General features: G+C 38.0%; 1 protein-coding gene across 1 annotated transcript in view; it reads left to right on the top strand.

Annotated features, from left to right (window-relative positions):
- Positions 1-21,699, top strand: part of dnah6 (dynein, axonemal, heavy chain 6) — a gene marked incomplete at its 5' end in the record, with an annotated part of 84,217 nt that overhangs the window by 40,388 nt on the left and 22,130 nt on the right. Inside the window, 13 exons of the mRNA XM_084397639.1 lie at positions 111-346; positions 3,848-4,109; positions 4,274-4,397; positions 5,502-5,698; positions 5,954-6,157; positions 10,043-10,168; positions 11,226-11,390; positions 12,472-12,539; positions 13,075-13,255; positions 14,170-14,349; positions 16,442-16,675; positions 17,437-17,572; positions 17,704-17,876. Coding sequence (XP_084253765.1) covers positions 111-346; positions 3,848-4,109; positions 4,274-4,397; positions 5,502-5,698; positions 5,954-6,157; positions 10,043-10,168; positions 11,226-11,390; positions 12,472-12,539; positions 13,075-13,255; positions 14,170-14,349; positions 16,442-16,675; positions 17,437-17,572; positions 17,704-17,876 — 2,286 coding nt within the window. The remainder of the gene's footprint in view (positions 1-110; positions 347-3,847; positions 4,110-4,273; positions 4,398-5,501; positions 5,699-5,953; positions 6,158-10,042; positions 10,169-11,225; positions 11,391-12,471; positions 12,540-13,074; positions 13,256-14,169; positions 14,350-16,441; positions 16,676-17,436; positions 17,573-17,703; positions 17,877-21,699) is intronic.

Here is a 21,699-nt window from a genome sequence, read left to right as displayed (position 1 = left end):
ATCCCCAAACAAATTATTGCTTTTTTATTTTTCATACGTACTCAATAATACCCGTAAAAGTATATATTCTAACAGTTAACATTTGCTTTTATTGACCTCATTACTTGTAGGTGCGTAGGGTTGTGAAGGAGGATGAAGCTTTAGCTAAGGTAAAGGCAGAGGAGACTCAGGCCATCGCGGAAGATGCACAGCGTGATCTGGATGAGGCTCTGCCTGCACTCGACAGTGCCAATAAGGCCCTGAATTCCCTGGATAAAGCTGACATATCAGAGATCCGTGTCTTCACCAAACCACCAGACCTTGTCATGACTGTAATGGAGGCGGTGTGCATTCTGCTCAACAACAAGTGAGTTTTATCTTTATATTATATTGTATTATATTTAGTTTTGCAGGATGGAGTCCTAAAACCCAGAAATGAGTTAACAGTAGCTATGTTTCAACCCAAAGGTGCGAATTTAACCTTTGCGCATAATTAAAATATAGCATAAAAAGTTTGCAGATAAAGTACCTTTTCCATCTCGTGTTTCATTCAAAAACACTGATTCACCCAATAACAAATCAAGTCTTGATGAATGAGACTGACTCCATTAAAATAATGTTTTATTTTGTTCAAATTTGTTCAAACAAATCTTTTAAATAGACCAGTGTTTCCCAACCCTTTTTCAGTCACGGCACCCTTTGAAAATTGTCAAAACTTTTTGGCACCATACACTAGTGTTGTCACAATACTACTTTGATACGATACCTTGAAATGTATCCATTTTCAATACCACAGGGAAGAACCACCTACTGTCATATAGATATTTTTTATCGAATTTTTTTGAAAGTCTAGGAATCAGTCATGTCAATTTATAATGAAATCATGCGCAACCCCCGCAATTCAAAGCTGAAAACTTACGATTTGCATTATTATTATAAATTTGTGTGCGTTATTTGTTGTTATTAGAGACATCCAAGATTGATGGTACATACTTTTTTTTTTTTTACACATTTTTGTAATTTGAAAATGTTACGGTTAGGGTTAGGGTTATTTTTACACGGCACCCTGGTTGGGAAACGCTGAAATAGACTAAAGCAATTACCATTTTGTCAGAACCTCTAGTTTGCATGTTATTTTGTTTGGTTGTCTGATGTTTTTTTTCTTCAGAATTGTGGGAGAATCACAATCTCCATTTTTACACAAAAAAAAATTGGATTCTCAATTTATCCAGAATTGTGCAGCTCTAGTATTTAATAAAACACAGTTGGTTATGCCTTAAGTGAAAGTAGACAGTTAGGAGAAAATGGTTGTGTCTATTTGCATCCGTCCTTTAGTTCTTAAAGTGACAGTTTAGCCTAATAAACTTGCTGCTGAGTCCATAATGTTAATTCAAACAACAAAAGAAAAAGAGGAAGTCACTCGCTGCTCTTGACTGAGTAACTTTAGTAGCTTTAATAAGGATTTAGAAAAGAAAGACTATGCACTGTTATTTTACATTTGATTACTTTATTCAAATTCTGTAGGTAGTATTTTCCTGAAAACTGCTGTTAGACCTATCTGACAAACTTTATTTCATTTGAATATTTGTTCTATTGCATTTGTTCTTATTTTTGTCTCTTATTTACTGACCGTTAAATTTCAATTGACTAAATCTAGACTAAAACTAAAATAATTCAGATGACTAAAGACTATGATTAAAACTAAATGAAATTAACATTGGTTCAAGCAACCAAAATCTTAACTTCCTGGGAAATTGCCGTAAAATATCTGTAATAAAAATGGAAGTTGCTGCAGTCTGGGAAGCCACTGTGGCTCTTTTTTCCTACATTGTAAATGACTGGACCCACAGAGAAAGCAGATGAAACCCTTAAATGTGGTCGTGTTATCTTGTGTTTCGAGGTGAATAACATGTTGTGTTTATACTTGTGATCGTGCAAACTGTTCTCACTTTCCAACTTGTATCTTAAACAAAAGTTAAAAGTGTTAATGGAAGCTTAGTGAGGGTGGCGCTGAAGTCATTTTATTGAATTTTTTGAACCAACAGCCTTTTGCTGAGGGAGCCAGCAACCAACTTACAGGTTGGCCTACAAAAATGTAATTCCTGCAGATTTATAGAACATTTTTTTTTTGATATAGCCTAGGTCTTCATCTCAATTGAGTATACAGGATTTTAAACATATTTATTAATAGTACTAGCATTTCTGCAGGGGTAAATCTTAAATGATGAAAAAAATGACTGCATTCACATTTAACCCCATGTAGAATCATATTTAATCCGAGATAATATGGTTGTGATCAGACACCTGTCCTGCCAGGCTTGCAGAGTAAAGAAAAAGCACTGAACTACCATTGCATTGAGCATGTGATAGATAACAAGACAAGACTTATCTAAAGAAGCAGGAATGATTTGGACATTTACCTTTACAGTAGTCCACTATTTCTGGTATTTCATTTCATCAGGTTCGTGAAGTTTTGATATTAAATCCTTTTAGGTATCTAATCTAGCTGCAGAAAAAAAACATGCCCTCACACATTATAAACCCCCTCTGGCTTTTAGATCCTCCACAGTGTGACTCAGTTTATGCTGGTCATGTTAACATCAGATACTCTGACTGTGCAGCATCTGTGCTCTTTTCATTCAATCATCAATCTTATCCCTCTCCAATCTCCTTACTTTCAGCATCATTATCATCATCTGCAGCTGAGATACTCATTTTTAACCAATTTAATGGGTGTTTTAAAATGTCATAACACTGACTGAACAGTCTGTGTTTCTGTCCCTTCTCATTCCTCTCTCTCCGCTGTTCTTTTATCATTCTAATTGTTCAATTTGCTCATGATATTAAACCTCTGCTGTATCTAAGTGGCAGATTAGTGGAGTTTAAACTCAACATGAAATCAAAATTGACCCCATTTACTTTCTTAATACATGTTCCTTCCTGGTCTTACTGTGAATTATTCATCTATATTTTTCAACCCCTCACTTTCAACCACCTGTCATATAGACCACTTTTTATGATACATTTAATTTACAATTGATAAAATCAGGCCATACTTTACTCAACTCGACTTGCATTAAATATCCTGTTTCACTTGGAGATATTTAACTTCATGGGATTAAAATGTGTTGTGAACAGCATTTCGTAATGACTTGTAATATTACTTTCAAAACAGTGTGCAGTTCATTTGCTGTTTTATATGAGACTTTTAATTGCTCTAGATTAACATTTTATATGTACAGTATGAGTTTAAAATATTAACTCCAGTACATAATTAGACACCTTACTCTCTCTATTGCCTGATTTTTTTTCTTTTTTTTCTCAGGTGTTAAATATTTATGAATTCATTTCATGTGATTTGCTTTGGTGCGGCTGGAAATCACCTGCATTAAATCAACTGCTATTCTAATCGCCTTTGTTTTATATTTCCAGCTGCGTACTCGTCCAGCTGGTGTTAAATCTAATAATATAATTAAGGGTTGATGGAATGGATGTGGGGGTGTTGTAATATGTTGAACATTCAGATATACCGGTCATAATCATTTGTCAAAAGAAAAGAACAAAATACACTTGAAAACGTCTTGAGTCTTTTAGGATTTGAACACTTTACTGTACATCTACTTTACCTTTCTTCACGAAACAGGACATTCATCATTTTATTAAGTTATTACAAATAAGGCCGTTTTCTGAATCACAGTACCTCTATTTTTATTTTGGCAATATATATTCTATTTCCTAGCTACCTAATTCTACATTTCATAGTGACAAACTGGCTATACATGCTTTGAGTCAAAGACACCTATTGATTTAGTTGCTACAGTAGCTGTAGTCTACATGTCCTTTCATTCCCTTGTTTCCCTCCAACTAGGACAGACTGGGCCAGTGCAAAGCAGGTCCTGGGTGAGGGCAACTTCCTGAAAAAGCTGATGGACTATGAAAAGGACAATATCAAACCTCAGATTCTTCAGAAGCTTCAGAAATACATTAACAATCCAGACTTTGTACCTGAAAAGGTAGAAAAAGTGTCCAAGGCCTGCAAGTCCATGTGTATGTGGGTAAGAGCCATGGATCTGTACTCAAGAGTTGTGAAGGAGGTTGGACCCAAACGTGAAAAACTGGCTACTGCTCAGGCGAGTCTAGTTTGTGTGTGTGTGTGTGTGTGTGTGTTAAATGAGAACATGATAAAGATACAGGGTTAATTTATAATGCATTATGAGTATCATTTACATTGTTCCATTATGATTTTCACTGTGTATTGTTTGCTGTGATTATTAATCTGATTTGTTTTTATCAGGCCGAGTTGGACGTAACAATGTCCACCTTGAAAGAAAAGCAAGAGAAACTACAAGATGTGGAGAACCAAATCAAAATTTTGCAGGAGCAGTTTGAGTCCAGTGTGGCTGAAAAAGAGACGTTAGGTGAGATCGAAAAAGAGAGAGATGAAGAGACAGATAGTGTATATAAACTTTATAATTATTTAAATTATTTAAATGTGTCACTGAGGGCACTAAATGACAGGAAGCAAGAAATTGTGTCGGGGCCAAATAAAGGGATTTAGAAAAAACAATATAATAGAATCAAAATTGAAAGAAGGCTTTTTTGCGGATAACTGTACAAAGTCGAGTGAATTAGATTTACATGTATTACAAATAAGGACATCATTATATTATTATCCTGCAGGGATGACACAATTGGCCAAAATCCCAAAACTAGCAACCATTTTAGCATTCTCGGTCCCATCAATGGGTTTTTAGTTAAATGCCTGAAATACGGTCTGTAGTTAAAGACAAGCTTAAGATATTTTCACAAAAAAGCTTTTACTTGTCTTTAAAAAGTCAGTTGATAACAAGTAGCTAAATCAGACTACAGAGTCAGTTGTTGGAGACATAAAGCAACATCACAACAAACAGGAAAACTCATCTACTCATCTACTACACAAGGCTTTCACAGTTTCACAATTCACAAAAATTGAAAGAGTTGTTGGAAGTGATGGTGAACTCATATGACCGTGGTGTAGTTCCTTTATAGCCTATATTTAGATTTTTGCTTCTGCCGATTGTATTCAGGCTTCAAAATTCAAGAGTTGTTATTTTCTGCAATAATCCAAAAGCCAGTCTTATGGGGTTTCTGTCGAGGGAACCAGGGTGATTCTGACTTCTGAGTTGCCCTACAAAAATACATCATCAATTCAGTGCTTTATATACGCTGTAGGTCCAGTAATAGTGGAATTTTGTGCATGTACAAAACTACACATTTTCATGTCGACTAGTCAGGTTGTTTGACATTTCTAGTTTATCAGTCTTAATGGAAGCCTGGACCAGTTCAAATGGATTTCTTAAAGGAACATAACACGCATTCTTGTTTTCAAAAACACATGGCACAACAAATTGCAGGGGTCTCCAGACACATTTAAAAAAATAGTGAACTATTTTTAAGGTGCCACACAGGATAGGTTGCTTTCCATTTTCATGTGTCATATGAATTTGTGTGTATGTTAATGCATGTTTGTATGTGGGTTGTAGCTAAAACCAGGGCTCTGACTGAAGCACGCCTGGGTCGGTCGGGAAAGTTAACATCTGCTCTGGGAGACGAGCAGGTGCGATGGCAGGAATGCATTACTCTGTTTGAGCAGGAGATCCACAACGTCATTGGAAATGTGTTCATCGCTGCAGCTTGCGTGGCTTATTATGGAGCCTTCACCTCCCATTACAGACAACTGGTAGTATATTAGATCACAACCTTTTCTTACTCCATAACATACCTTGATTATGTAATGCCACTGAGAATATAAGATTTTCTAGAATGTCTTTAAAGTCAAGCCTGTCGTATCTCCTTTCTCTTGACCTATGTCAGTCGCCCACCATACCAAACTATGACACATTAAAACAGAATTTCCCCTTCAGCTTACTGAACACTAACACTTGTTTCTGGGAAATGCGTATGTGTTTAATAAACATTTTTCTTTTTCCTGTAGCTAATAGATCACTGGATCACACGCTGTCAACAGTTAGAGATTCCTATCAGTGACAACTTTAGTATTATCAGCATTCTAGGAGATCCCTACGAGATCCGACAGTGGAATGCCGAAGGGTTGCCGCGGGATAATGTCTCCACAGAGAATGGAATACTTGTGATGCGGGGACGCCGCTGGCCACTCATGATTGACCCTCAAGATCAGGTGACCTCTAACATTTCCAAACCTTCCATCAGTGCTCTGTGTTCCAATACAGTACCTTGTTAATTTATTAGCAAGGCAAGTCACAAGAACAAATTCTAATTTAATAATGACATGTCATTTTAAATGGTACAAAACAGTATAGTTTCTAGACTACAATACCTCACATAAACATTAAGGCCCGGTTTCACAAATAACAAATAACATAAATGTGCCTTAGAAAAAAAAAAAAAACATTACTGGTGTACATCTTGAGACAAAACAATGACACTGACATATTTTAAGATACGTCAGCGCAAGTTGTTTTTAGTTAACACAGCTCAAACATGCATTTTAGTCTGGGACTAGGCTTAAACCTTGTCTGTGAAACCGGGGGTAAAACTCTTCATGAAAGGTTTAAGAAGGATCAGTGTATTCAAAAGCAGCTTATTTTTAGGTCAAAAGGAAGTTAATAAGTTATTTTTCTGGCAGGCAAAACAGCTGCCACACACTGTTTCAGGATGATCATTATAGTTTACCCCATGCAAACTTGATGGTGACATCAACATTTATGATAGCCCAACCACAGACTTTACCCACTGCTGTGGCCAAGGAAATGCTACTGCGGTCTCATGACCTGCATGGATAGGCTCAGGAGGAGCTACTTCCCTCAAGCACTCTGAATTCTTAATGAGGACACTGCCAAGGACTGCTTGATATCATAAACTCTCACATGACACCATACGCTACAGTACAGTACACTACAGTACATTCCATTACTATACGACAATTACTATGCATCTTTTGCGCATTTACAGGGTCCCCGCGAATCCTTAAAAAGTCTTAAAAGGTCTTAAATGAGATTTTTTAAATTTAAGGCCATAAAAAGTCTTAAAAATAAAAATAAAAAAAGTCTTATTTTTACTTATGAAAGGTCTTAAATTTTAGATGACACTTTGACTTAGACTTATCTAAATGCTTTCGAAATTAAAACTAGGCTATCTAATTAGCGTAGGCCTACGTATTTTTTTATTTTTATTCTATCTTTGTGGATTTGCTTGTTCACGTGACAATTCGCGTCACTTACGGCAGCTTATTAGCCTACATCTGTCTCCTGCACGCGAGAGGAGAGAAGAAAACGAGTAAATGTCAGTTCAATTGCAAGTTCATTCTTTATGTGCTTAGGAGTGTGCGATATTGTCTATGAACTATGATGATATTGTAATCATTGTTTTAACTATGTACGAGGCACTGCGAGTGTGAGCTGACATCGCGTTGGTCTCTCATGCTTGCTTTCACTGCGTGATGTGCAGTTATAGATGTCCCAAATTAGTTTTTGTCTTATATTTATATAACCATCCTACATCAAACACTACCACGTTTTTCTAATGTAATTGAAAAGGCTTTGCTCATTGGTAATTTGCATTATTTCAAGTAGACACCCTATAGATTTGCAGTATAAAGTGTATATACTTTATTTGTCTGTTTATATTTGTACAGATAGTGTTCCTTTCTGTCTTATTTTATATTCATGCTTATTTTGTTTCATATTCATTTATTCTTACAGGCGAAGTACAGTATGCACATTTCTGCAGCATTAGCGTCATCAAATGGATTTGCAAAAATGTCTGCGTTCATAAGTTATCAGAATGCTCCTTCTGTCTGCTATCAAATAGACCCACCCTAAATTCACACTGTTTACACTTTTTGGGGACCCATAAATCAGGGTTCCTGCAAGTCTTAAAAAGGTCTTAAAAAGTCGAACTTTGCCCGTACAGAAATTAAGGTCTTGTTTTTGTAAAATGAATTAAAAAGTAATGGATATCTTTTTTAAGTTGTATTGTCAATCTCTAAAGTTTTGCTAATACAACTCATTGTGTTTCTCCCTAAACATTTACATTTAGAGAACATATTGATATATTGTTTTCCCATTAATTTATTCCTTACATTTTCTTTACTTGGTCTTAAAAAGGTCTTTTAAAAGTCATAAAACCTGCAGAAACCTCTGCATATTAAGCATATCAACCTCTACATAATAGATTGGATAGGTAAAGTATTTTAACTTTGGAAAATTTTAAGTTAGGGGTCGGTAAGATTTTTCTATTGATTTGAAAGAAGACTGCATTTATGTAATCAAAATACAGTAAAACAATAATATTGTTAAATGTTATTACAATTTAAAATAACTGTTTTCTATTTTCATGTATTTTAAAATGCAATTTATTTCTGTGATTGCAAAGCTGAATTTTCAGAAGCCATTTCTCCAGTCACATGATCCTGAAGAATTCGTTAGAATATGCTGATTTGGTGCACAAGTAACATTTATTATTATTATCACAGTTGAAAACAGTTTTGCTGCTTAATATTTTAGTGGAAACTAATCATTTTTTTCAAGATTTTTTTTAAGTACAAAATAACATAATTTATTTAAAATAGAAATTATTTGTAACATTATATCTTTACTGTCACTTGCATCCTTGTAGAATAAAAGTTCTGAAAAATTGTACTGATCCCAAACATCAGTGTATAACAGTAGTGTGTTTAAACTGACTTTTAAAACTTCACAGTATTTGCACTACATGCATTATGAGTCAAATGAAAGACATTTATGATTGGATCAGTGTAGCACAGACAGGTCATTTGAAATGGTGTACTGTGAATGTAAAGAGTTTAGTCTAGTTGTATCCATATTTTCAATCTATTCCATGAAAGTCTTAGGTTTAGGGACAAATGGAAGTAATATGGTGTTAAACTCACACTGACTTGTTGAAAGATGCTTGCGGAATAATTCTTGACACCTCAATAGATCTATTCCCATTGGATTCCCATTTTGCATTTCATATCCTCTCTGTGACATAAATGAACACGTCAGGTGAAGGACATCTTTAATAGATGAGTGTTGTTGAATTGGTTGGAGATGTTGTCAAACTGGTACGAAGTACAGCCTTCAAAATCCAAATAGGAAAACAACCAGACTCTCTGCATTACCATACAAATATCTTTCTCCCATTCCACCCTCTCCATTTTCATTACTGTCCTCCGGTTTCAGCACACTTGGCTGTCGTTCTCCTTTTTTTCTCTGCTCTTTCTTGTCGTTTGTGTTTTGCTCTCTCTCCATCCAGCTGTCTCTCTTGGGAGAATTTGTCTTCTAGAGAGACTGAAACAGACATTCAAACATCAGTCTGTCTCGCATTTATATACACACAAATACCATGACACAAACACTCTACACTCAACTCAGCTCCACTCTGCTTAGTGGCACTGATGGCATGATGCTTAGATTCCACATACACACTTCTATATAGCAGTACATTACTTTCTTCATTTCAGCAGAATCTACTTCTGCCCAGATTTTTACAAAGGGTCAATTGCCACATCCTTTCCATCTGATAAAGATAGTTTTCTAAAGATAGTATCTCTCTTTTTCTCTCTATGTGTCTCTCTGTCTCTCACACAAATATACTCATGCACACACATACGTACACACACACACATGATGATTAAAAAAAATTATTTTATGTCATATCGCTTTATGTCATCATCTTTATATTATGGTCAATGATGTGAAGCTATCTATTAAAGTATTTAAATTAATAGATTATGTTTTTTTTATTTTTTTTTTATTAAAATACATTAACAATGCAATTAATACATACAATGCATATGCCTATTCTCAGATGCCTAAACATATTCATATAATATGCTTATATATTTTGGGGCATACAACTGTCTTAATGTCATAATGAATAAAAAAAAGTCTCATTAAAAGAAATTCTTAAATAATTTGGCATCATTTTTTAATATATTATTATGATCTGGCATAAATGCATAAAGTTTTTGGGGAATCACACTACATGACATTATACAACTTTACAACCTACATTTTCTATGTTTTCATTTTGTATCTAGGCAAACCGTTGGATACGATCTAAAGAGGCAAAGAACGGTCTAAAGGTGATCAAGCTAACTGACGCAGGCTTCCTCCGAACACTTGAGAACTCCATCCGGCTGGGCATGCCTGTACTTCTGGAGGAGGTAACCCTTCTTTCACCTTTGACACTTTTTAGTCAAACTTAAATACAAATTCACTACTGAAAAAAAGCTAATAAATATTTTCAATTATGAATTACAGTTGTGAGGAAGTGATAACACTTCCAAACTGATCTGATCGGCTTTGAATGGTTTAATTCAGTCTTAAATGAGTGATTCTGTAGTGTGTTTATTAGTTCTTACTCTTGCCAGATGGGATTTATCTGATGAATCTAGTTTCAGTCATCTTTGTTTTCACTTCGGACTACTGAAACGTATGGTTTCCCTCTATTTTAGGCCAGTTTGTACCAAAAAGAGATCTAAAATGAAAATGAATGCTGAATCCTGCTGGAAAATGAAGGAAGCATGAAGTGCTCTGAAAATGTCCTGGTAGACGGCTGCGTTGACTGGATTTAATAAAGCACGGTGGACCAAAGTCCTCTTTTCTGATGAGAGCAAATTTTGCATCTCATTTGGAAACCAAGGTCCCAGAGTCTGGAGGAAGAATGGAGAGGCACACAATCCAAGATGCTTGAAGTCCAGTGTGAAGTTTCCACAGTCTGTGTTGGTTTGGGGAGCCATGTCATCGGCTGGTGTTGGTCCACTGTGCTGTCCACTCAACGCAGCCGTCTACCAGGACATTTTCAGAGCACTTCATGCTTCCTTCAGCAGACAGGCTTTATGGAGATGCTGACTTCATTTTCCAGCAGGATTTGCACCTGCCCACACTGCCAAAAGAACCAAAACCTGGTTCAATGACCATGGTATTACTGTGTAATTACTGTGTGATTTCATGTAATATTCAGATTTTCTGAGATTTTGATTTTGTGGGTTTCATAAGCTGTAAGCCATAATCATCAAAATTATAACAAATAAAGGCTTGAAATATCTCACTTTGCATGTAATGAGTCTATACAGTATAATGTATTAGTTTCACCTGTTAAGTTGAATTCTTGAAATAAATAAATGATGATATTCTAATTTTATGACCAGCAATTGTAATCTTAACTGCAAAATGATGAAATATCATGCATTTCACTTATGTCTGTGTGTGTGTTTGCAGCTAAAAGAAACTCTAGACCCTGCTCTGGAACCCATTCTTCTGAAGCAGACGTTTGTGATAGGTGGCAGAACATTGATCCGACTGGGAGATTCTGACATTGACTATGATAAAAATTTCCGTTTCTACATGACCACCAAAATGGCCAATCCCCACTATCTTCCTGAGGTGTGTGTGTGTGTGTGTGTGAGGAAATACATAAAATTATATTTACAAGAAACAAGAAACGTTTTTTTTTTTTATATATATTTGCATTTAATTTAATTATTATTATTATTATTATTATTATTATTTAATTAAAATATTTGTTGTATGGTGGACCTCTCAGTCACATGGATTCATTGGCTACTGGAAGAGACAATGATAATTCATTCTTCCATGCAAATGTCTGACCCCTACAGTTTTTTGTTTGTTTGTTTGTTTGTTTCATGTAATTATTGTATGTTTCATTAGCAGCTCATTGTTTATTTTATAAACAATGAGGGGGGATTTAGAAAGGGGATTCTGGGGTCGAGGTTGACACCTGTTTAAGGTCAACTGGATTTGGCACTGTAGCAAAGTGGACATGGCTGGCACCAGCCCTTCACATATCTGTGGTTTTGCCACCACCTTGTGCACCAATCCCTCTCTGGCTCCATGCCATATCATCTCTCGCTGTATAATTCTGGGGTGGATGCGGATCAGCGCCCACCTGCCAAAAGACAATGCTCTAGCAATCATAACAGACAGGACCACGGGCAACAGCGCTTGCAGCAGGCAGAGAGCACACCACCAGATATGGTTGCCTGTCAAACGGGGCTGTGCCGTTGTAAGCTTCAGCATTAGAGACAGGACAGACCTGTCATCTCAGCTTAAATAAGGGAGATGAGCTATGCTGAAAGACCAGTCTGGACTAAAGAAACATTCTCACAGACAGACAGCAAATACAAAACACACATGTGCCTCCAGAGGATTTTTAGAGAGGAAAGGGACAACAGCAGCATCTCTTGGGGGATTCATTTAGCAGATAATGTCAATCATTATTTACATGCCCCTAAAGAATATATGTTTAGATTGTGCTATTTATTCAATTACATTTTTCATGACCATGTCCACCTTTCTCTGAGCCATCATCACATCATCAACATCTAAATTAGAAAAAGTTGTTTATTTAGCTTGCTTTCAATTAATATTGAGACTGTACAAGTTAGGATATGACCCCTTTAAGCTACACATTCATAATCGTTTTGTAACCAATTTTCCATGTCAGGTGTGCATCAAAGTGACTATCATAAACTTTACTGTTACCAAGTCTGGACTGGAAGATCAAATCCTCAGGTAATCCCCTGCTTTTACTATTCAGATTCAAAATGAACACCCGGGACACATGATGTTGTTGTAAATTGTAAACTTTATGAGAAACTTTTTTGTTTTTTGAAAAAAAAAAAGTGCCTTTTTTTTTTGCTATAAAGAAAAACTTAACAAAGTTTAATAAATAAATCCTAAATTTGAATCCTCCAAAGGTTTACATATTCACCTAAAAGACAGCAGCTGAATCAGTGTTTTTTCTTTTTCTAAAAGCAAGAAGCAATAGAATAATATAGTAGCATAAGAGGCTAACTAGCTCACAGTATTAGAGTTAAAAAGAAATTCACTTTGGCCTCTTTTCACCTTCTACTACCATCCATCTTAGGTGTTCCAGTCAAAACTGACCAACCAAGACACATTTACAACTGCATTGGGTGCATTTGTAATTCATGACATAAGATGTCTAACAAAAAATATGATTTGATGTTGATTAACTCTTGCCAATGCTCACTATGTAAAATATTGGTTGACTTTGTAGTGATCATTTATTTCTGTCTGTGCCCAGTGATGTAGTCCGTCTAGAGCGTCCTGACTTGGAAGAACAGAGAAGCCAGCTGATAATTCGCATCAATACAGACCGAAACCAACTGAAAGCTATTGAGGACCGAATCCTTAAACTGCTCTTCACCTCTGAGGGCAACATCCTCGACAATGTGGATCTTATAAAAACTTTACAAGAGTCAAAGGTCAGTGGTTTGCGGTCAGAAATGTAAAGAGAGGGAATGACATTTGTGCAGAGTAGTGGACAAAAGCAATTTAATGATTATGTAGAAAAGCAAGTTATGGAATTTAAACTGGTTACTCTAAACTGACTTATAAAACTACATTTCAAAGGTTTGGGGTTGGAATTGTTTTTTTTATCTTATGCTCACCAAGGCAACATTGACATTTACATTGATTTATTTTTAGTGTCTTAACTCTTTTGGTTGCCACTGTTTGTTGAATAAGTGTCATTAAAACTCCCCCCACTATGCTAATAAATGCTTTATATAAAAAGGAGATAATTTCAAATTCCACACTCAACTAAAAAGAAAATAGCCTCATTTGATAGCAGTTACGTGTTTATTTGAGTGCTGACACATATTTTAATCCTTAGCTTTTCCTCTGTGGTTTTGTTTTAGTACACTTAATTTTTAGCAAATTCCCTCAAAATAGTATGTTTGTGCCACTGCCAACTATGAGCAAGCACGTCACTGCCTGTCATTCTTTCGATACCCACAGAGTTATGAAGGCCTGAATGGGAGGAACTGATGGATAGATAGATAGATAGATAGATAGATAGATAGATAGATAGATAGATAGATAGATAGATAGATAGATAGATAGATGAATGATAGGTTGGGCCGGCAATGAACGAAATGTCTGTCTTAAAGACAAAAGCTCTGTCTCCCTCTGACACCTTTGCTACAGTCTCATGTATCTCTGCGACACTTATAATGCTGTCAATGTGGACGGCTTTACAGCTCCTTTTGCATTTTAAGAGCTCTTTACAAACACATCAAGCTTTCAAATCATTACATTTGTCTCTGTTTGGAATATAACACTTATACTTGACATAGAGCAGATTAGCTGACAATTTATCCTCTTTTCTCTTGTACAGGTGACATCTCAGGCCATTAAGTCTCGGCTGTTGGAGGCAGAGACGACAGAGGAGATGATCAATGCAGCCAGAGAGAAATATCGCCCTGTTGCCACACGTGGCTCCATCATGTACTTTGTCATTGCCAGCCTGTCTGAGATTGACCCAATGTACCAATTCTCCCTAAAGTACTTTAAACAGGTAATTTCCTTTAAGAGTAATCATTCTATAATATTTTTTTCAGGATGTAATATATCAAAAATAATATTTTTATATTATACTACCGGTTTGGGGGTCGGTAAGATTTTTTAAATTCTCTCTTTAAGTCTCTTATACTCACCAAGGCTGAATTTATTTGATCAGAAATACAATAAAAAGCTAACGAGTAATATTGTGAAATATTATTACAATTTTAAATAGCTCTTTTCTGGTTTTAAAATGTAATTTATTACATTTTGTCAATTTATCTTTTAGCAGCCATTATTTCAGTTTTCAATGTCACATGATACTTTAGAAATCATTCTAATATGCTGATTTCTTATTATTGCTCTGTTGAAAACGTTTCAGGTTACAAATCTAACCATGGTTCTCTGAGAAGGGGAATGAGACACTGTGTATTAGATCGACGCTGTGTGGAACGGCATCAGTGTGACAAGATGTCTAAAGCACGTGTATACACAAGACAATTTCATTGGCCGACGACAGTCCATGGCATCACTACACTAGCCTGTATGTAAAAGAGGACACCTGCAATAGTGTCATCAACTTTTTTTGTCTGAAGGAGAGGTGCAGGGAAGCCCAAGGCATGGCAATGAGACGCAGTTCCTCGTTCCCCTTCTCAGGGAACCATGGTTACATTCATTACCTGTGACATTCCCTTTCGAAGTCAACATTGCGTCTTGGATCGACGCTATGGGGAACAAATACCCACTCCGCCAGGCTGAGGGAATGCCAGCCTTATTAGCTGTACCTATGCACAACCACAAGGGGCATAGCATTATTGACTCTATGGACTTGTTTAGCTGGAGTCAGAAGCGTCAACCACACAGGGTACAGCCTAAGACTCATAGACCGTCAAGTGGTAATATTCCCTTCGACCATTACCCAAGCTCATATGCCTTCCTTGTGGGCCCAGCCTTAGCCACCTGTGGCCCAGAAGCAGATCTCGAATGTTTAGCTACATCAGCTTCTTTAACTTGATACAGCTATTTGGGAATACTGGCCCAGGGAGACCATTTTATACACTACCCTGGCCTAGCCTACCACTACCAATAGAGGGAGCAAACATGGGGGTTTTCATTTAGAATAACTATTCACCCTCCTTGCTACATATCATTTTAACCTCTAGGAAGCCTCAATGGAGCTTCAGCTCTACTACCCCAGAACAATCGGAAGAAAGTGCTCATTCTACATGACCAGTTGAGGTTCCAGCAGGGAGTGGAGGACCCTACTTTAAAACCCAGACAGTAGGGGAGGGTTCTACTCTACACTCAACTCTGAAGAACAGCTTGCCTAAGGGAGCCTGGTGAACGCTAGCTACGGAATTTGACACTGCTATCCTTCAAAGAGAGGAGCCATCCTACTTAAATATCCCTCTTGGTGGAGGCAGCTTAACACTCTCATCTAGGACCTGCTATACCTAGTGCTAATTTAGATTAGCACTAGCCCTAGTAGAGCAACAAGAAATTCACTATTCTATTCTCAAGCCCTGTGCCAAATGTGTGCATGTGAAATAAACAAGGCTGGCAACACCTAGGTGCTCAACTTTCATCCCTCAAGAGAGTCAAGCTTAGGTGGAGCTTCTCACCGCGACCACATCACAAAGCATTCTTTCAACTCCCTTGAGAGCTGAACGTGATCAGTTCAAAGCCAGATTTTTATCACCACAGTCTGCTACCATCATGGACTGTCGTCGACCAATGAAATCGTCGTGTGTATACACGTGCCTCAGACACCGGTTACACCAATGCCATTCCTCATAGCGTACATCCAAGGTGCAGTGTTGAGTTCCACTTTGAAAGGGAACAGTTTTGCTGCTTAATATTTTTGTGGAAACATCTTTGCAGAATTCTTTGATGAATAGAAAGTTCAAAATAACAATTTATTTAAAATATAAATCTTTTGTAATAAATAGAAATCTTCAGTCTTTACTGTCATATTTGATAAATTTTTGAACAGTAGTGTGTGTGTTTGTATATATATATAGATATAGCTATATTATCCAAAGCGACTTCCAGTGCATTTAAGGTATACATTTTGACATTTCACGTATTCCCTGGAAATTTCTTCACAGTTGTTCAACAATACTATTGAGTCAGCAGAGAAGCACAGAGATTTGAGTGTGAGACTACAGATCCTGTTGGATCAGACTCTGCTAAGTGCCTACACGAACGTGTCCCGTGGCCTTTTTGAGCAACACAAGGCCATCTACAGCTTCATGCTGTGTGTGGAGATCATGATGCAGAGGGGAGAGATCTCCCAGCAGGAGTGGCAGTTCTTTCTGAGAGGGGCTGGAGGCATGGAGAAGGTCAGAGATGTGGAAAGGGCATATGAGAGAGAGAAAGAAAGAACACCTGTGTGTGTGTGTGTGTGTGTGTGTGTGTGTGCTTATGTATGTGTGTTCTTATTATAATTCTGTAGTTGGCTATTATCCTTCTACAAGTCATGAATGAGATTTAAATTGTGTTAATTGTTAGATTGGAGAGCTGTGTTCTATTTTTTTCCCTTTTCTCAGGGGCCTGCGCTATATGCCCCCATCAAAAAGGCATTTCTTTCACAGCGCACTGTTATATTGTTTTAGTGTGTTGAAACAGTGCTTTTTTTGCATGTATTCTAGTAAACAGAGACAGAGTCCACTTCTGTTCTGTTGCTAAGGCAAGCATCTCTGTTGCTAGAGATATATACACAACCCTTAGTATTAAACTTGATATCTCATCCTGTCGTTATTTACAAACTTCTTAGTATAGGATGTTAATAGTGTTTAGAAAGTGCGAAAAATGGAGAAAAGTCATTTGGGGAGAGAAATAAGAGAAATGAGATTCCAAGTGAAATCATCCAATATACTGTTTCTAGTTCATTTTCTTAATTTTGGCTGGTTTTATATTTCAGTCTACTCCAATGTTTGCCAATTTTCATTCTCAAATTAATTGCTTGATCAAAGTCTCAAACCTTAATTCATGCTATTTGATAGTTTTTGACATGTCAGTATGATGAAATATTACTCTCAGCCCTATGCACAAATACACAGATACTTTCCTACATGCATAACACTCCCCTTTCCCACTGCAGGGATTGCCAGAGAAGCCAGAAGTGCCATGGTTGTCTGATTTTGCCTGGGAGACTTGTTGTAATTTAGAAGACCGACTACCCTGCTTTAATGGCATTAAAAAAGAGATGATATCCACACCTATCTCTGTCAAACTAGGTATGTTTTTTAATTTTCCATAAAATGTCACTGGCTCATACTGTACTTCTATAATTTCTTGAAAAGCATCAATCACAAAATAGAAATCATACAGTAATTCTTATCCTAACACTATTTTTCCCTCTCTGTAGGGCAACTGGAGGTAACAGTAAACCCGAAGCAGTGGGACGGGTATGTTACTGACCTTCCTCCTTTCTCAGAAGACATACCCTCTGAGAAACAGCCACAGGTTAGAGGTCACTGGAACCAGCGGCTTGGGGCCTTCCAGAAACTCATCCTCATAAAGAGTTTTATGGAGGAGAAGGTAAAATAATAATAAAAAAAAATAAAACAATGTGATTTGATATGAATTGTAATTACTGTAATGTTCAAACTGTTGCAGTACATTTACTTAAACTGTTTAGACTGTTTCCAACACAGAAAAAATATATTTTTCTTGCAATTCTGAGTTTATTCCAAGTTACAATTTTGAGTTAAAATCTCACAATTCAGACTTACTTTCTCAGTATTGCAAATTCATTACACACAATTCTGACTATAAACTATATTCAAAACTATAAAAGTTTATATCTGCAATTTTGACTGACTTTTTTCAGAATTTTTCTCAGATTTGTTCTATTGAATAAAAGTATAAAAAATAAAAGTCTTACTGACAACAAAGGTAATTACAGCCTTTTGTGTCACTATTCTGACTTTATTTCTCACAATTCCAAGTTTACATCTAACAATTTTGAGTTATTTTCTCACAATTTATTTCTCAGAATTGCAAGTTCAGAACAACATAGAGGGCCCTATTTTAACGATCTGAAACGCAAGTGTCAAAGCGCAAAGCGCAAGTAACTTTGTGGGCGGGTCTTGGCGCTGTTGCTATTTTCTCGGCGGGATAAATGACTCTTGCGCCTGGCGCAAATCTAAAAGGGGTTGGTCTGAAGTAGCTTCATTATTCATAGGTGTGGTTTGGGCGTAACGTGAAATAAACCAATCAGAGCGACATCTCACATTCCCTTTAAGAGCAGGCGCGCTTGTTCTAAAGCGAATTCCTATTATAACGGCGGATTTGCCAGACGCATGACAGGAGCGGTTCACAGCCGAGGAGACCGACGTTGCCGTCAGGGACGTTGGGGATGGAGAAACACACCCAAATTAACTTCGGTTAAACAGGTGTATGATAATTTGGGTAAATGTGTAAGCTAGATGTATGCTTTTATAATAAACTGTCTGTCTATCTATCTATCTATCTATCTATATATATATCTATATATCTATCTATATATCTATCTATCTATCTTTCGTAATAATGTATGATTTGCAAAAATGATAACTACTGCGTCTGTGTGTAGATGAGAGAATCAAAGTGTATGCGCATTGTGCACACGCTACATTGATTAAGGCCAAGCATGCGCCCTTAAAATAGCATATTAATAACATGCGCAACGCGCCACTGACTTTAAACTGTTTTTTTTTCGGTTAGTGGCGCAATTGTTTTCTAAACCTGTAAAATAGCATGAGGGAACGTTTGCGCCGGAACACGCCTCCTCTTTGCGCTGAACCGCCCCGGGGAGCGCAAGTGTATTTCTTAGTTAACCGACGTGCTTCTGTGGAGGGAAAAGTCCGCTTTGCGCGGGTGCAAAATAGGAATGATACATGCGTCGCTGTACAAAGTCAATTGCGCTGGGTGCAAGATAGGGCCCATTATATCTCAGGAGAGACTCTTCTCTATGAAATTACAACTTCACTATATTTATTCACAGTTACATACACTACATTAGTGTACATAATACCACATTGGATTTATTTCCTTTGATATTAAAGCTGTGATTTGTTAGCGTGTGTCCCCACAAGAATAGTACTAATGTCCCCACAAAATGAAGAAAGTTTTCTGTGAGGGATGTGTTTAGGGGTAGGATTAGGAGATAGAATATACAGTTTGTTCTACATAAAAATTATGTCTATGGATCATGGCTATGGAAAGTCCCCATAAAACATGAAAACTGTGTGTGTGTGTGTACCTGGTAAACCCTATGTTATGAAGACCAAATGTTGACATTTGACATTGCTCCCCATGAAAACAGCTTGTAAATCACCTGCTAAAGACCTGGAGGCAGCTGCCCATGATACTGTAGTTGTAAGGGGGCTACATGCTCAACATGAGTTTCCTTACCTAGGAGATCGCGAGTGCTCAGAAGCTGTGTCAAGGACTGTGCATGGAACCCAAATGGGGAAAGTGCACTCATTCTAACAGCCTCAAGGTTTTGTAGTAGGAGGCTCCCTTGGATATTGCCATGGTGTGGGCTTCCCCAATTTGCATAAGATTCGGTGCTCCATTAAATGCCCATTCCTATTAAATAGAAAGGGAGCAAGTACACCTCATGAGCCATAGAATGCATTGCAATGACCATGTGAATGGACGCCTGATTAGAGTAAAGCAGTCTAGCTTCACAAGGCGTAAGGGAACTGCCTACTTCAGGGAGGCAGCTTCAACCTAAAAACATTGCTGTGGTTCAGAGATGGGCTGCCTGTTTAGAGCCCAAACTCTGGGGAAGGCAGCCCTAGCTTCACAAGACATGAGGGAGCTGCCTACTTAATGAACCCAAATTAGTGGTGGCAACTCAACCCAAAAAGTATTGCCAAGGTTTGCGAACGGACCACTTACACAAAGCCCTGAACTGGGGGAGGCAACCACAAATTCACGAGACATAAGGAATCTGCCTGCCTCTTTAAACACTCTAGTGGGAGGCAGCTCAAGCCCTAAGGCAGCTCAAGCTACTACTTCAAGACCTAAGGAAGCTGCCTGCTTATAAAGTCTTCCAGATCTTTTAGGAGGTGCGCTTGGTAGGCCTGCAACACAGAGCCGCACCAGCCTGACCTGCAGAGGTCCTGTAGTCACAGGACCTCTCCACCTCAGCATGAAGGTCCGGGAGAAATGGAAGACTCACAGGAGCTGCATGTTTATGGTCAGACAAAAAAACGCTCATCAAGACGCCCGCAAGCGATCTGCGGCGTTTCCTTAATAACTTCCATAACTTCTAGCAGCTCCTCGTATGCGGGGCAGGCAGGCTGAGAGGGCTTCAACTGTGTATCATCGCCCTCATCAGCCACATCCTGCTCTTCTTGGCTGGAAGCCAAAAGTGCGCTGTCTGCTAAATTGGATGACTCTTTCAGAGAAAATACATCCGCGCCTAGCAGATCGCTCAAGTGAGCTGCAGGGGAACGAGAGAGAGACAAATTCCTCCTCCAGCTCAACCTGTCTCCGCTGGGCCTTGGCTGCAGCAGGTCCCAAAGCACAGGGTACAGACGCCTGTCCTAATTCCTTCGAGAAAAGGCACAGGCGTGAACTGAGCTTTTTCATGGAAAAGCCCTTGCAATTCATGCATTCTGCTCCCTCGAGAACAGAACACACATGATCCTCTCTGAGACAAATTATGCACAAGCCGTGTGTATCGCCTGGTGTCAGATAACGCTGAAACTGCGGTAGACACTTCCTGAAAAGCGTAGAAACACGTTCAAAACAAACAGTCTCCTGAAGACAGAAAGCTGATGACATCTAATACAGGTGCTCTTTTATACTCATGGTCACACCTGTGGTGACATCACAGATTGTCGTTGGTCAATGACATTGTCTTGTTTTAACGTGTGCTTCAGACGCTCGATGGTGTTTTTAGCCCCCAATGGCTCCTTAGAGGCAGCTAACCCTAACCTCAACCTTAAACCTACCCATCCCCTCGCTGCCTGGAAGGCGCCGTTGGGGGCTAAAAACACCAAACACCGCTTCAGACACCAGTCATGCTGAGGCGTTTCCCAAAGTGTCCTTTAGAGTGGTGATTCCCAACCCTTAGTCCATGAAGCCCACCTCCTTACATATAAGAATACCGTCGGGCGGTATCCCCCCCCCCCCCCCCCCATAGAAAAAAACCAGTGAGCTTGCTGGTACAGTATTTTCTCTGCTCTCCGCTTTGTGTCTGTGTTCAGCGTGTCCTATCTCTGGCCTCTGTTAACGTACTGTTTACAGACTTCGTAATATTTCAACACAAATGACATTTGGGGAAATAATTGCAGTGCATTTTGAATGCAAGTCTGTAACAGAGATCGACCAAAAAAAAAAAAAAGGAACTAGCCGGTTCTGATTG

The sequence above is a fragment of the Rutilus rutilus genome (assembly GCF_951802725.1).
Source record: "Rutilus rutilus genome assembly, chromosome: 2".
Taxonomy (NCBI): domain Eukaryota; kingdom Metazoa; phylum Chordata; class Actinopteri; order Cypriniformes; family Leuciscidae; genus Rutilus; species Rutilus rutilus.
Note: the sequence above shows the minus strand (reverse complement) of the source record. Positions and strands in the feature narration are given on the sequence as shown.